Below are 15,315 nucleotides of genomic sequence, written 5' to 3'. Positions count from 1 at the left end.
TCCGTCACCCACTGGACATCACGTGGGAAGCCATAATGAAACGTTTTATCTGAAAAATAAATATTTCTTCCATTGCCGATTCTAAAATACGCGGAAAATTAATAGATTGGTTCCACACGCAACCACAATAACGTCTCTAGAATAGATTACCCGAAGCCGTTGAAGAATAAAAATACCTACTATACTATAAGTTCTTTGACTACAAACTAAAGTATGTTTCGCTCATGGAATTAGTAGGTACTCCGTACAACAAGTACTTACTAAATCCATGGTTTCGCTTCAATGTAATGTTTTTATATCTGTGGTTTCGTTTCGTTCTGTAAATATGACAAATAATGTGCAACCAATGATGTGCAACAGAGTGACAAATCATACTTTAGCATAGACTACGCTTTAACTTTTTTATGAATATTACTAAATCCATGGGATATAGTCTGTCGAGAAATTGAATAAATAAAATGAGGATGCTGTCTCTTCTTAGCTGGAAACACTGGTTTTCTCTTATAATTATCCTACAATATTCTTCACCGTGCATAATAATATTCTTGTTATCAATAAACACAACAGACTCATATTTTCTCGATGATTCACTGAGCAAGAACAATTAAGCCGTGTGCTGCGTTATATTTCCCACCACCACCTGGTCTAATATTTAAAGAATGGATATACATACAATACATATCGTTATACGTGTTAGTCATAATCATTTGTTTTGGCGCGCATTTATTGGTTCAATGATTTTAATTAGCTTAGAATAATACAGAATTATGTTATAATACAGAATTAGAGTTAAATCAGATAAGTCAGAACTTTTTTAAAGTCTGATGATAAATAATCGGCTAAGAGGTTTATGTATGTTATATGTATGTTATTTAGATGTCATCATCAGTAATTGTATATTATTTCCGGCTGAAGGCAACGCACAGCCGAAACTGTAATGGGCGGCGAAGTTGAAATTTTTAGTAGGTATATCAGGTTCCGCGAGGAGTAGGTACCATAACTAAGGTTAAGTAGTACCATTTATTATACTGAAATAAAAGAATGCCCTGTTTCCCAAAATTTCCGCGACAACGGGAAAAATAAAATATTATCTATATGATATAAAATTTGACGTAAAAAATTGCACTTGACTTTGACCTTGTAGAAAAAAGGGAAAATTTATCAAAAAAAGAACTGTTTAGGCAGTACATTATATTTATTCAAAATGACTGATAATATTTGAGTTTTCAAACACGTGGATGTGTAGTTTGTGTGTGTGTGTGTGTGTGTGTACAACAATTGAATTTGTAACTTTACTGTTTTAGGTATAATAAATATGGTTTTAACGTCTACCTTACGAACCGGTATAAATGCGCCGCTCAAAAAATCTTCTATTGTGTCGATTCAGCGCGAACCACGGGTTAAAATATGGGCCAATAAACTTTTATAGTACTCCTGTTCATTGGAGATTTCGATACCGTAAATGTTTAGAATACAAAAGCTAGATTATGAGATATGATTCTGTGAAAATCTAAATAGGTATTTCTCTGCGCTGTTACAAAAAAAATACATTTAAAAAATATTAATATAAACACTAACAATGTCTATAGGTCAATTAGACCCTGTTCTTACTAATAATACGTAATATATAAATAAAAAAGAGTACTTTAAAAGTTGAATCACCCATTTGTATTAACATAATCGACAATGACATTATTATTAAGTACAATTACATGAATAAATAATAAAACTTACAAAAAATACAATTGTATAAATAAAAAAAATGTGTACTTACACAATAAAAAAAAATATTTTAAAATTCAAAATAATCTAATTTCAGATCTAATTATTTATTTCGCTATAATTGAAACTTACATAAAGAATCACAATCAACAATATTATAAATAAACATATTATCACAACGATAATAGACAAGTCTTTAAGTTAATAAAATTAAAGTGAGTCCATGAATAAAACGAATCAAGATATGTATGTATACCCAATTAACGGGGCCAAATTCTTAAAATATATATATGTTTTAAATGATATGAGATCTCAAATATTTCAAAGCAAATTCTTTACTGTTTTTTAAACAATTTTGACTGATGATGAGAGAAAATGAGTCGCGCATTTAAAAATGTACTTGTAATTCTAAATAACCACCATACCCGTAAAATTGTACACATTTGTGTGTATTTGTTAATAAGTACATTTCTCTACAATAAAATATAATTCGTTCAAGTCAAAAAATAAGTATGGTTGAAAATTTATGAAAATAATAAATGCTAAATAATTTCTTCCTACAATTAATAAATGCAATTAATGTTCGAATGGCCAATAAATTGACTCACTCATTTCAAAATAAATAATGAATAAAATTAGAACACAAATATGGCCTCGACAAAGTACGATTACATAACAATATAATTTAAAGCAAAAATAATCTTAATCGTTATTTAAGAAAGTCATTGTGATATGTTAATTCTTTAAAGCTAAAAATAAATATTAATGCTTATACATTTAACAACATATTGATATGCACAATGACCTGTTAATAAATACAACTTTCCCGAAATCCTAACGATAGATCGACATGCTGTGTTAAAAATTAATCAAATTCAATTGTAAACGTGAATTATTGAAGCTACATTCCTTATACTTAAAAATTATTGATAATTTCACTAATATCAATGGTGAAATTCGCCTCCTATAAACATTTCACGAATATCAATGGTTAAATTCGCTACCTAGAAACTTATTAACCAGTACTTTTCTGTGAAAGTTTAAAATCGTAAATTTACTTTCTGCTATTATCACTAGGGGCGCTAGTAGCGCTACTACGTTTTATTTAAGTTATCAAATGAATTAAACACGAAATCCTTTCTTACTGTATACAATATATATCCTTTCTTACAGTTTAGTTGAATCAGTTCTTAGATGCGGAATAATTTTCTGGGGAAATTCTACAGACAAGGATTTAGCCTTCAAAATGCAAAAACATTGTATTCGCAATGTTTGGTATACAAAATATTGATAGTTGTTAGCCGCTTTTTAAACAACATACAATTCTAACACTTCCTTCACTTTACATACTTGAGGTTGCAATATTTATTAAATGTAATATATATAATATATAATATAATATATAATTTCTAAAACGGCATTACTCAGTAAAAGTATTGTATGTATGGCACCTAAAATTTATATATATATATAGCAAAATTCGACAACAAATTAAAGATCAGAATTTAAATTTATTTAAAAAGCACCTCAGGTCCTTGCTGATTGATACATGTTATTATAATTTGAACGATTTTTTTTAATGATAGATTTAGATAACAATTTAGTTAATTTTATTTATTCGATTTTGTTTTGTGGGATGATAGCATGCTCTCCATTTAAATTTGCATACCCGTGGACGGTGAAACATGTAGGATTAAGCTTTTCTTTTAACACCACATTGTAAAAAAATGTAAACTCATGTTTTTGTAAATAAATAATCTTTGTCTTTGTCTGACCTTGTCCACTACCCTATTTCTGCGATGTTCTGCGTTATCTCTCGACGGACGACAATATGACGGGGCGCGACAAATGGGATACTTTTAATCAAATTAAAGCCAAGTAACGGTCGTGCGACTAATGAAATCTATACGATGAGGGTATCGTGAACACCAGCCACGCCAGATATCAGCACCTACGCGTGTTGCCATTGGTCGAAAATTTTACACACAGACCAGCTGTCAAATTCAAATGACAGTGTTGTACAATATGACAGTTCTAACATTCTACTAGCGCAAAATCGCTAGGACAAAATCTAGGAAATGTCCAATACAAACATTCCATACCGATAAATTTATTTTTACAGAGCAACTACTTTTGGTGAAAATTTGGTATATGGGAAAACCAGGAATACTTTTTATCACAATATTCCCACTTGGCAGAGATCTATGCACGTCACTAGTAACTAATATTCGATACACCTACAATTTACAAACGCTTACTATTCCCGTAACTCGCGCATGCGTCTTTATAATTACTCGCGTTGAACGTCGCAAAATAGTCATCGTGTATGAACCTAACTATATTCTCAATAGGACACAGATATGTATTGTACACTTTCACGTCATCTATCGGGTCAACGACCTTCATTACCACATTTTGCCGACGTCTGCAGAAACTCAGCTTATTCGTCACATCTTCACCATTATAAACGACACGGAAATAAAAATCCTGCGCAACCGCTTTCCTTTTAGTAAATTTAAATTCATCGCGCAAATCCCTCTTTCTGTACACCTCAAAGATCATTCTAGAAGCATACTGTATATTGTAATGCTGATAATTGTTTAGACCCAACGCTAAAATCAATGCTTGCAACGTTTTATCGTGTCCGGAATACAAAACGAACTTGGGTTTGTTCTCTGAGATCATTCTTATCATATTTTGTACTATGTTATGAATCAATCCGTATGCAACCAACAAACCACGTCTTCTATTATGTACGTTCTTAATTTCTTGGCGATAGCTCCATTCTAAATAGGCAAATAATGACATAATGTGTTCTTTTTTGACGCAAAACTCTTCAGTACTTTCGGTTGGTTCTTTATAGTCTTCATCGAAGTCAGTATCCATTCTTGCATCGTTGGGAAAATTGAAATCTGCGTCCAGATTCTTTTTCACTATAACTACATCATCATAAATATCATTGTCCATATATTTCTGTTGGTAATATAGCAGTTTCTCCCTCTCCATTTGTGCGTCGAAGTCTAAAGGAGACTTTTTGTCTTTGCTATCATAGTATTTGCCGATGATGTCTCTCGCCTTGCGACCTATTTCGTTGTTGAAGTCGAGCTGGTTGTTGATATAGTCCAGTTCCACGTTTAGCGTGTCTATATCTACGTCTAGCAAGCTTCTGAGGCCAACGTTTTCGGCGCGGAACTTTTTGTGGCCTGAAAAATAATTATTTAGTTTCATTTTGTGTTTTGGTACGAAATCAAGAAATATGGAGTGTTCCTACAAGACATATAGAGAGATTAGTCTTATGTCAGAAATCGACGGTTAACGCGAGTCAATTCGCCGCTAGGTGCGCTGGTGTAGTGAAAGGTTAATTTCCATAGAAAATTTGAACGCCGGTGTAGTAAAAATCTGCGTGGACTTTATTTAACATCAGACATACTAACAGGACCTCAAGAGGACGAAAACGCGGTAGCTCTCATTTTAAAAGAAATCAAGTAAAAATCACATGTGGCACGTGTAGGATTCGAACCTGGAACATTTCTGTTCACAGGCGGGCGTATTAACCATTCCATCACCACCGCAAAACTACTCCTACTAATATTATCAATAAGTGAAAGTTTGTGAGGATGTATGTATGTATATTTGTTACTCTTTGACGCCAAATCTACTGGCCCAATTGTCATGCAGAATATAACCTGGAATAACACATAGGGTACTTTTTAGAGCGAAAATCCCACGGGAGCGAAGCACCGGGCGCGTTTACATAATTTCCTACCTTTCAAGAGTAGATTAGCCTTGCCGCCGAACTTCTCAGCGGTGGTGCACGGCAACGGCGCGTCATGACACATGTACGCCAACACCGCGTCCCTCACCACATCCGCGTCTGTATGCTCTTGTGATTCGAATAACACCTTGGACAGTTTGGTTACCAGCTCCTTGATCGCGGGGTGCGACTCCAAACGGTTCTTAGCTTGAGAGCTGATTTTCCTGGAAGGTTTACATAGATTTTAATATGTGCAGTTAGATAATATATAAGTTTTATATTTTTGTGATGACCGTAAATTCGCATTTTATACTCCACTTGCTTATACATATTGATCAATTTCCTATTTATGACATAAAGAATACTTAAAACTAAAGAATGTTTTTTCTCTTTGCACCCGTTAATAAAATGTATGTAATACAGTCAACAGCATATCAAGTTAACCCTGCATTAACCTCAATGGCGCGGTAATAGCGGCGAGTTTGCAATGAATCTGTTGACTGTACGTGTTCAACGCGCGTACAGGGTGACTTTTTATACATTGACAATATTATGTCTACATGCTCAGTCCATGATTCTGAACAACTTTTAGTACGGGAGTAACTCCGAAGTCGCTGTTCTATACAAAATGAAATACGTAATTTGTGGAAAATGTATGGATCAACTGATTTTTTTTTCCCTTTCGAATTCAAGGTTGCATCCATACGAAAAGTTGTTCAGCACCATCGACTGAGCATGTAGATAAAATAATGCCAATGTATATGAAACCACATCACATCGTATCACTCGTGTCTTAAAGCAAAGCAAGCCCACTAACTTGTTGAGCCTCTCGTGCGCAGTGCAAGCGCAATCCCTGAAGCAGAAGCTGACGCTGTGCGCCTCGCGCGCGGCGGAGACGTGCGCCCCCGCGGCGCCCCGCCCCGCGCCCCACCACAGCGCCCCCAGCGACTGGAACGTGCGCCGGTAGCGCGTGCTGTACGACACCGTCCACCCTGCACAGTTATTGCGGGACGGGAATCCAAACGAATATTATGAAAGTAAGTTTGTTTGTTTGTTACCTCTTCACGCGTTATATACCGGACCGATTGTTATGAAATTTGGTGCACGGGTAGAAAATTACCTGGAATAACACAGTACTTTCTATAGCCCCCGGGGCGCGGCTAGTCGATAATAAATATAGAAAGACTAGTTTTTGACCGCGGCTTCGCCCGCGTTCACTTTAGGTTTCGGGATGTCAGGATGAAAGGTTCTTTTCCATACTCTTAATTATATATATGCGAAATTTCAAGAAAATTGGCCGAGTAGATAATGCGTAAAGAGATAACAAACAAACTTACTTTCGCATTTATAATACTAGTTGGGATATTTAAAAGGAACCCCGTCGCTCCCCCCAACCACATCCAATCTCAACAATTATACAAACAAAACAACAATATTTTACCTGTATCCTTTTTCCCTGGAGGATCCATGACGTCCAACCCTAATTTGGCACCATACGCCTCTCTCAATATATTACCTGAAAGTTAAAGAAATAATAATGTTATATTATATCACTTTTTGACGTAATTTTTTTACACAAAACTAACTCTGCTGTCAGCTGCGGCCTGGGGCTTCGCTCCCGTAGGAATTTCGGGGTAAAAGTACCCTATATGTTATTCCAAGTAATATTCCATCCGTGTACCAAATTTCATAACAATCCGTCCAGTAGATTTTGATCGAAAGAGCTACAAAACAAACATATATACGTAATATTAGCATAACTAGACGAATGTATGTAATTAATTGTATTAGTATTAATTGTAATAATGTATGTAATTTATAATGTCATAATTTTAATGTCAAAAAATATATAAATATGGCTGAAAAATTAAAATGGTGGGCATTTTTGCAGCGTAACACTGAACCATTGCCTATTGTGATGTGCACACATTTGGTACTTTAAATTTTCTTTATGTAGGTATATGTTATAATGTATAAATAGAATAAGTTTGGATAATAAATAAATAGATAAATGTTTGTGTTCACAATAAAGATATTCTATAACTACTCAACATGCCTCTACAGTCTGAAGATTACATGGAAAGGTCGAAAATGTCTAAATGAATCATAAGTTACACACCCACAGTCAACATCTGCAGCAGCCCCCTGGGCGTGAGCTGCCCCAGGGCGCAGCGCGTGGTGCCCCCGCGCGGGGGCAGCGACGGGAAGTTGTGAAAGGGCCCCGGGCCCGCCACCCACCACGCGCGCCCTGACCCACTCGCATTGGTTACATACTCCTCGTAACTGAAGACAAAAGGCATTCTGTTCAGAAGCGTTTATCATTCTCTTTTAAAGTTTTAAAGTACTCATTTATTCCGTCCACACGAAATAACAAATAAAATTAATGATTCATGTTTTTTTTTTATATGTCGCAGATATATTACGAAATTAAACCCTTACAGTTTATATTATCTATTTTTTGTAACACAGCAGGAGAATATTTTCATTTCCATAATTCAAAGCACCATATCTCCAAACTCGAATATATCAACAAAAACTTGTCTTTTTTGTTATACTTAAATTGTAGACATTTTAATCGTAAATATTGATTGTAAATCGTAATTATTTGATAGACCTTTATACAAAACAAAGAAGAATAGAATGTAGAGCAAGTGAATGAATTTGTCATTGTTAAATATTGCTTGTATTATTTTCAATGAACATCATATTATGTTAAGGGCTTATGCTATGAGCGCTTTCCCTATGCTTGCACTGCCATGCCCATAAAATAATAAACGGACAACTCATAACACCGCCCGCACTGTTATTTTTCTTATTATATAGTACCTTTTCAGCAATGGTGAAACAGGCACAGTGTCACAAGGCAGCTTGTCCCCTCCCCGCAGGTGGGTCAATGGCCCACGGTCCCCATGTCGAGTCAGAACAAGCACCCCTTGCAAGAGCCATGTGTCAGTGTCCACCACTCCTAAAATGTCATAAATTTTATTAGCATTTTTATCTATTACTCACATGTTTCTTCTCAACCTTTAAATTTTGAGAGTCCTGACCGCAAATAAAATCAAAATTAGGTTTATCATTGAATTACCCATTACCCATAAGGAATAATACATGATTGAGATCCATTCAATAAACACATGGTTACAAATTAATCATCTCTTCATAAATCTATCTACAGTGCTGTAATAACATTTTTTTCATTTATTTGAAGTGATTTCTAATATAGGTAATTAATACAATTTTTTAAATAATAATATACCTGCTAGGTGCACCTCATATTGTAACCCGCATATTTAGTTTTAAAAATGCTTGCATTTCTAAGCACAATAAGTAAGACATCACTTTATAAAGCGCCAGTGACTATCACACTATTTCACCAAATCCTATAGGAATTGCTTACTTTCGGGATAAAAAAAGTACCCTATGCGTTAATCTAAGGTATGACCTACATCAATACCAAATTTCATAATAATAGGCCCAGACATTGAAGCATCAAGAAGTAATAAACATATGCACAACATTTTGTCTTTATAATATTAGTGGAATATAATTTGTATTTACCTTCAGAACCCCTTACAATATTGTCAGGGGGACTGCACACTCGAAGGTAGATCTTTCGGAATTTGGAGTCACTTTTGGACATGAACTCGCTCTGGACAACCTTCTTAACAACAGCATTATCCTCTCCGGTTGACATGTATTTGTACATAACTGTAATTAGCAATAGGTAAAATTGTTATTAAGCATTTACCCAGCAGTGGGACAGTAATAGCTCTAAATAAACAATAAATCCCCTTCCTTCTTCCAAAAATCTCTATTGAGTCCAGTATGCTGCCACCCAGAGTAATCATACAAGCCATCCAACCATCTCTTTCGCATATGGATAAAAAATAATGAAATTAGAATATCTGAGAAATCTGGAAGTATTTGCCTGCAACTAGATGAAATTATGTAATTCCATTAATGTGATCAGTTAATAAACCTTGCATTCTTTATTAAAGGAAAATTTCCCATCACTATTTGTCTATTCTTGTCTAATTTTCCTTGAAATATTTATTCAATACCTACTAAAATTATGCATTGTAGTGAGACTGAACTATAAGAACTCACCAGTGATAAGGACAAAAATCCATATGCTCATACCGAGATAGCAATAAAATGCACGGTGGTGAAAAGAAAATTTCATGATTTCTGTGATAAACTTGCTTCTGTTGGCGAATGGATTGGTCATGTTGATAAGCATTGAGGGAACATTATACAAACAACAGTTATAATCGATCACATCTTCTGTTTCAATAACAAAATCACGTCAAAGGATATATCAATTTAATATTTCAACAAATGCACATAGTTAACATACTTTTAGAAATTACTATAAATTAAAATCAAAGATCCCCATCCAACACCAAACAAACAAAACTCACAACAAACAAATTACAAAAATCAACAACAATACAGACCAGACAGAGCATTGATTGATTATTGACTGACTTTGAATTATGAATAGAATCTGACGTTGACAGTTGAATTTAATCTAGCTGCAAAGACCAATAATGAATAGGTATATTGTATGTATTTGTATAATCTCGATAGTAGTTACTTACTTTAATAATTCAAAGCATGCAGAAAATTCTGAAAATACTCTCTTGGAAAATAATTCAGCTTCACAAAAATTCAGAGAACTCTCGGGAACTCGTTTATGTAAACAGGGTATATATAAGCTGTATAATTTGGATGACAATAACTTTAAAAATTTGAAGGTCAACGTCAATAAACTACAGTAAACGAAACAAACAGCCGGCAGAAGGAGCAAACTGAAGCAAAAAAGGCCAACAAACAGAAAGCCAATCAAACTTGTTGAGACGCGTTTTGTGGTGATTCATAAATAAAGTACTTTGGTTACTACTGTTCTGTGTTCATCGACGATCGTCAATAATTTAATCGTGCTTCGTGAAAATTTACAAACTTGGATGTACCATGACTTCTTATCGGAAGGTAGACCAAGCCACTGTTATTATTTTGGACATCGGAGATAATGTTTCTAGTGCCGAAGAAAAGAACAAAAAGAGTTTCTTTGATATGGCGCGCGAATGTGCAGCCCGTGTTTTGGAGAGAAAAATAATGGCACAAACTAAAGAACTCGTGGGAATAATGTTGTTGGGAACTAAAAAAGCCAACAATAACATGGCCGAAACCAATAAGGGTCTATTCAAACATGTAACACAGTTGGTTGAATTAAAGAGTCCTACCTGGGACATGATACATGATATACCGGATATGGTAAGTTTTCAATAATCAATGTTTTATTATATATTTTCTATAACTAATATGACCTCCCAGACCCCAGAAAGAGGATTTTAAAAATTATACCTTTCAAAATCAAGTTTCTTTTAATGCTCCAACTTTTACTTTAAAGTTTTGCAAAGGGCTACTACTTCAATAAAAATATACTTGCTTCGATTTACTTATTTGAGTGGAGATACTGCTTCTTGACTCTTCACAGCCTAAGGTTTGTTAATTTACTGCCAACAAGTTAATATATTATAAAAAGATTTATGATTCCAGCCATCTAAAAGTCGTGGGGATTGGATAGACTCGCTCATTGTGGCAGCTGACCATTTAAAGAATGGTGTAAGTGGCTATAGAATTGCCAGTAAGAAAATAATCCTTATGACCAATTTTCAAGAACCGCACCACTACTCAGCTGATGAAATTGATCAGGTAAAGCTATATGGTGTAGTTTTAAAGAATCACCAGATTTTTTGGGGAGCATGAATGCATGAGAATGTGGTGAATGGAAGTTCTAAGAATGCTCTTGGCCAACATAAATAGCAGCTTGAAAAATATGATACCTACCAGTTTAATATACAATAGTTGTTGTTGTACTCAAACAAACTTTTGATTTTTTGTGTTATATAATTTCAGATTATCCAAGGCTTGAAGGAAGAAGAGTTCCAACTAGACATTATCGGTCCTGACATCTACTTAGACTCCCATAAATCTGATGACTGGCAACTAGCTCGGCAATTACTGGAAGTAACCAATGGTGCCACAGCAACTTTTGAATTTGTCCAGCAATACTTACTATTCCATAAAAAAAGAATTATCAATTCTGTGCCCCGTAATGTTGACCTGAGCATCGGCCCCAACATAAGAATACCAGTCTCCGCATACATCAGAATAAGAGATGAACCAGCAGTGAAGTCATGGCAGAAAGCTGTTAAAGATCCTGTGGGAGCAACTCCAAGTTTCACAAATAAAGGTACCATAAGAAGTCTAAATATGGCTAGCACAACAGAGGGCATACTAAGAGAAAAACAAAATATTGATGCTGACAATCAAGCAATTGTCACTGAAGAACAGATAATAACTGGATATCATTTTGGTCAAGAAATCGTTCCATTTCCAGAAAATAATACCTTTATGACATACAATTCTGGGCACAAATGCTTATCAATTTACGGGTTTACAAATGCTGATAATATTCAATGGCAAAGTTTGGACAGTAATGGGTTATCCTATGTGTTTGGTCGGAAGGGAGATAAGAAAGCTCAGAAGGCATTGAGGTGTTTGGTAGAATGTCTACATGAGATGAATTTAGTGGGTATTGCTAGAAGTGTCTATAGAGAAGGTTCAGCACCACAAATGTTTGTTCTCATGCCTGTAATAGACACAGAGAACTACATATGCTTGTCTATGATTGGTATCTGCTATAAGGAACAAATCAAATACATGGCATTCTCTTCCACAAAACTGAAAAAATATGAACACACTAATGAACAAGTTAATGCTTTTAAAGATTTGATAAGAGCAATGGATTTAACAAGTGCATATGATAACTCTTATGATGATACAGAGGCATTTCCTATTGCACAAACGGTCAGTCCAACTGTACAGTATGTGTTGGATAGCATAGCATATAGAGCTATGAACCCTGGTAAACCACTGCTTCCACCAAGAGATGATATCATGATACTGTTCAAAACACCACCTCTGATAGAAAAGAAGAGCAGAGAACCATTGGATAAATTGAAAACTCTGTTTACTCTTAATAAAATTGAGAAGAAAACAAGAGACAAAAAGAAAGTTGTTAATGATGATGATTTAATTGATAATGATTTGGATCCGATTCAACCATCAACAAGTGATAATAATAACACAGATTTTAAATTTGATATGCCTAAGGTACACCTTACAGCGAAGAAAACTGATGTGGTTGAAAAAGTAGGGACGCTCAATCCTATCAATAATTTTAGTGCACTTCTAAAGAAGGTTTCTCTAGTTGAGCTGGCTCCTCAGATGTGTAAAGCCATAGAGGATATTTTTTACTGTAATTTTGATGGAGTATATGGTAAAGCTGTTGATACTTTGAAACATTTTAGAGAGAAATGTGTGGAGATTGATCCAACACCTTATAATGAATGGCTTACAAAATACAAAAAAGAATTGATAAGTCGGCAGAAGCAGAATATAATAAGTTTGATAAACGAGAAGAATTTAGGATTTATAATCAAAGAGGAGAATCCAAAGAGTATTTATGAGAGGCCAGATAGTCATGAAGAGAGTCAGTTATATGATAATGACACTGTACCAGAAATGACTGACATAACTATTCCTACTGAAGTAGAAGATTTGTTTGCTGATGTTTGATTATTTTGTAACTCGTCAACTGTGCCAGCACATAAAATTCATAAACAATAATATAACTGTTATTAGAATATTATAAGAAAAAGTATTAGATACCTGCAAAGTTGTGATTTGATTGTTACAAATTGTGATCTCTTTTAAATTGTTTTGTACCACATAATTCAATTATGGTATATTTTTGGAATAAATATTTTTCAAATATTTGGAATCTCACTGTTATTTATTTTTTTTATTTAAAGCCATTAGGTGTCCCACTGCAGCTAGGCAAAGCCCTCGCTCCCTATCTTCCCATTTGATCTGTGTTGTTATCCAGTTTTTGTGGATCTTAGTTATCTCACTATGTGGTTCTTGGCTTGCTTGGTCTCCACCTGTTTGTTTGGAGCCATGAGGTGGCTATCTCGTCTCTGAAGTGGTTTGGCATTTGATACTGTGGCCCACTCAATCCCATTTCAACATAGCAGCCTTCAGGCATACTTTAGAAAAAAATTAAGATGTTACAAAATATTGAGGATTTAAAAAAAATTTAATAAGAAATTAACTTGATGCCTGAGGTATTATTATCATTTTACAGTCGTAAAATCGAGCAATCAATTTTATTTAAGTTTATGTACATTCTGATTAAGAATATAAATAAAATCAAAAAATTCATTTGAAACTTTAATATTTTTTTGATAAATTCTAATTGCACACCATAAAATCATGTAAAATTTAGCTTAAACCTAAGGAGTTTGTATGTGGGCGATTATTGCACGCCAGTGGGGCTTATCTTATTTTGTGTTTGCAATAGCTCGAGAAACTCTTGGAGTGACAAGTCTTCCTGACAATCTGTATCAAGATCGTGTTCAAGCTGCGCTTCCATCGAGTTCGCCTCGGGACTTAGAACAATGTTTTCGTCCAAGACTACATGGTTCAATCTTGACTTCAAACTCTGAAGTATCTCTTCCAACTCTAAACACTTGTTTCTTATTGAAGTTCCCAGATCGGATGATGGGTCAATGTCGTCTACAGTCGCGTTTTCAGAAAAATAATTGGCTGGTGTACGTGTCCGTGGAGGCTGGATCATCCCAAATAAACTCTCAGGAACTCCATTGCCGTTCCTCACAGAGTCAGGCGAAACAAAATCAGTAAAGTCTGCGAGGATCTCGTCGATAATATCCTCGGCATTTTGCCTAGGGTCCACCACCTCTTCTGGTGTTTCAGCACCACTATCACTATTTATCATCTTATTATTAGAATCCAGCTTCATGTTTACGTTTATTTATTCTCAAAATATCGATTCAGTCGGTATCAAAATAAATAATGCTGTTCGTACTTTCACTATGGCCTTTCGTTCTTTTACATAAAAATATTGCAAATTTCTTTGATGTCTTGTATATAAATCATAAATTGTATGTAATTTTTACAAACTGAATCAAATTTACGAAAAATCTATAAAATAATGTAAAAAACGAAACACGCCAAAAGTCAGATGATTGAAGTTAAAAAAAAAAAATCAAGGTTTTGGGTATTAGATATTTTGCTTATTCTGGAAAAGCGAAAAAAAATCAAATTTAGTTTTTATTTTAAATATAAAGTGCATTTTAGAATACTGCTAAATAAATAAAATAATAATATTTTTCGAAATATTGCGCTTATGTTGGCAGCACGGGTAGACAAAGTGGAGCGGCGGAACGGTGTCGGTGTAGCGGGAATATTGAATATACGGAATAATGTGTTACTCCGTTATATTCTACCTGTATACCAAATTTAATAACAATCCGTCCAGTAGATTTTGCGTAAAAGAGTAACAAACATAATAAGGATGAATGTTTGTTACATTTTCACGCAAACTTTCGCTATATTTTTACTAGATCTTGCCCGGGGCTTCGCTCCCGTGGGAATTTTGAAATAAAATATTGCCTATATCAATCTTGGATAATGTACCTACATTTATAATGCTGAAAGAATTTTTGAAATCGGTTCCGTAGTTTCGGAGATTATCCACCTCAAACATACAAACTCACAAACGCTTACCTCTTTATATTAATACTATAGATTAGTAGAATTAATACGTATAGGTACCTAGGTATTTAGTAATATATATTACTGTAAAAACGAGTACCTATTTAGGTAACTACATAGGTACTGTTAGAGTGTGAGGAAGGTGACAAACTTTTCAAAGAGTTAGATAATAAATAAAAATTTTTACAGGATAA

General features: G+C 34.5%; 3 protein-coding genes across 3 annotated transcripts; 1 reads left to right on the top strand and 2 right to left on the bottom strand.

The window, feature by feature from the left end:
- Positions 1-1,166: 1,166 nt before the first annotated feature.
- Positions 1,167-9,954, bottom strand: LOC128675217 (uncharacterized protein). Its single transcript, XM_053754486.2, has 8 exons — positions 9,584-9,954; positions 9,035-9,184; positions 8,303-8,441; positions 7,596-7,759; positions 6,918-6,992; positions 6,294-6,468; positions 5,489-5,700; positions 1,167-4,925 (listed from the first exon to the last, which is right to left on the bottom strand). Exons 1-8 carry the CDS (start codon positions 9,714-9,716, stop codon positions 3,967-3,969), a joined length of 2,007 nt encoding a protein of 668 aa, XP_053610461.1. The 5' UTR covers positions 9,717-9,954; the 3' UTR covers positions 1,167-3,966.
- Positions 9,955-10,238: 284 nt separating this feature from the next.
- Positions 10,239-13,328, top strand: LOC128675216 (X-ray repair cross-complementing protein 5-like). The gene is made up of 3 exons (XM_053754485.2): positions 10,239-10,753; positions 11,039-11,194; positions 11,399-13,328. Exons 1-3 carry the CDS (start codon positions 10,451-10,453, stop codon positions 13,121-13,123), a joined length of 2,184 nt encoding a protein of 727 aa, XP_053610460.1. The 5' UTR covers positions 10,239-10,450; the 3' UTR covers positions 13,124-13,328.
- A 436-nt stretch (positions 13,329-13,764) lies between these two features.
- LOC128675218 (uncharacterized) lies at positions 13,765-14,556 on the bottom strand. The gene has a single exon (XM_053754487.1). The coding sequence runs from the start codon at positions 14,364-14,366 to the stop codon at positions 13,863-13,865; it is 504 nt and encodes a 167-aa protein (XP_053610462.1). The 5' UTR covers positions 14,367-14,556; the 3' UTR covers positions 13,765-13,862.
- Between the last annotated feature and the right edge of the window lie 759 nt (positions 14,557-15,315).

Source organism: Plodia interpunctella, chromosome 14 (assembly GCF_027563975.2).
Source record: "Plodia interpunctella isolate USDA-ARS_2022_Savannah chromosome 14, ilPloInte3.2, whole genome shotgun sequence".
NCBI classification, from domain to species: Eukaryota; Metazoa; Arthropoda; class Insecta; order Lepidoptera; family Pyralidae; genus Plodia; species Plodia interpunctella.
This window is presented reverse-complemented; position numbering and strand designations above follow the sequence as displayed.

Excerpts from the sequence above, each read along its gene's own strand:
- LOC128675218 (XM_053754487.1), bottom strand. The coding sequence starts at position 14,366 with ATGAAGCTGGATTCTAATAATAAGATGATAAATAGTGATAGTGGTGCT.
- LOC128675216 (XM_053754485.2), top strand. The coding sequence starts at position 10,451 with ATGACTTCTTATCGGAAGGTAGACCAAGCCACTGTTATTATTTTGGAC. Across the intron at positions 10,754-11,038 it reads TACATGATATACCGGATATG|CCATCTAAAAGTCGTGGGGA; the intron begins GTAAGTTTTCAA and ends TTATGATTCCAG. Across the intron at positions 11,195-11,398 it reads CAGCTGATGAAATTGATCAG|ATTATCCAAGGCTTGAAGGA; the intron begins GTAAAGCTATAT and ends ATATAATTTCAG.
- LOC128675217 (XM_053754486.2), bottom strand. The coding sequence starts at position 9,716 with ATGCTTATCAACATGACCAATCCATTCGCCAACAGAAGCAAGTTTATC. Across the intron at positions 8,442-9,034 it reads TATTGTAAGGGGTTCTGAAG|GAGTGGTGGACACTGACACA; the intron begins GTAAATACAAAT and ends ATGACATTTTAG. Across the intron at positions 6,993-7,595 it reads GCTGCAGATGTTGACTGTGG|GTAATATATTGAGAGAGGCG; the intron begins GTGTGTAACTTA and ends TTTAACTTTCAG.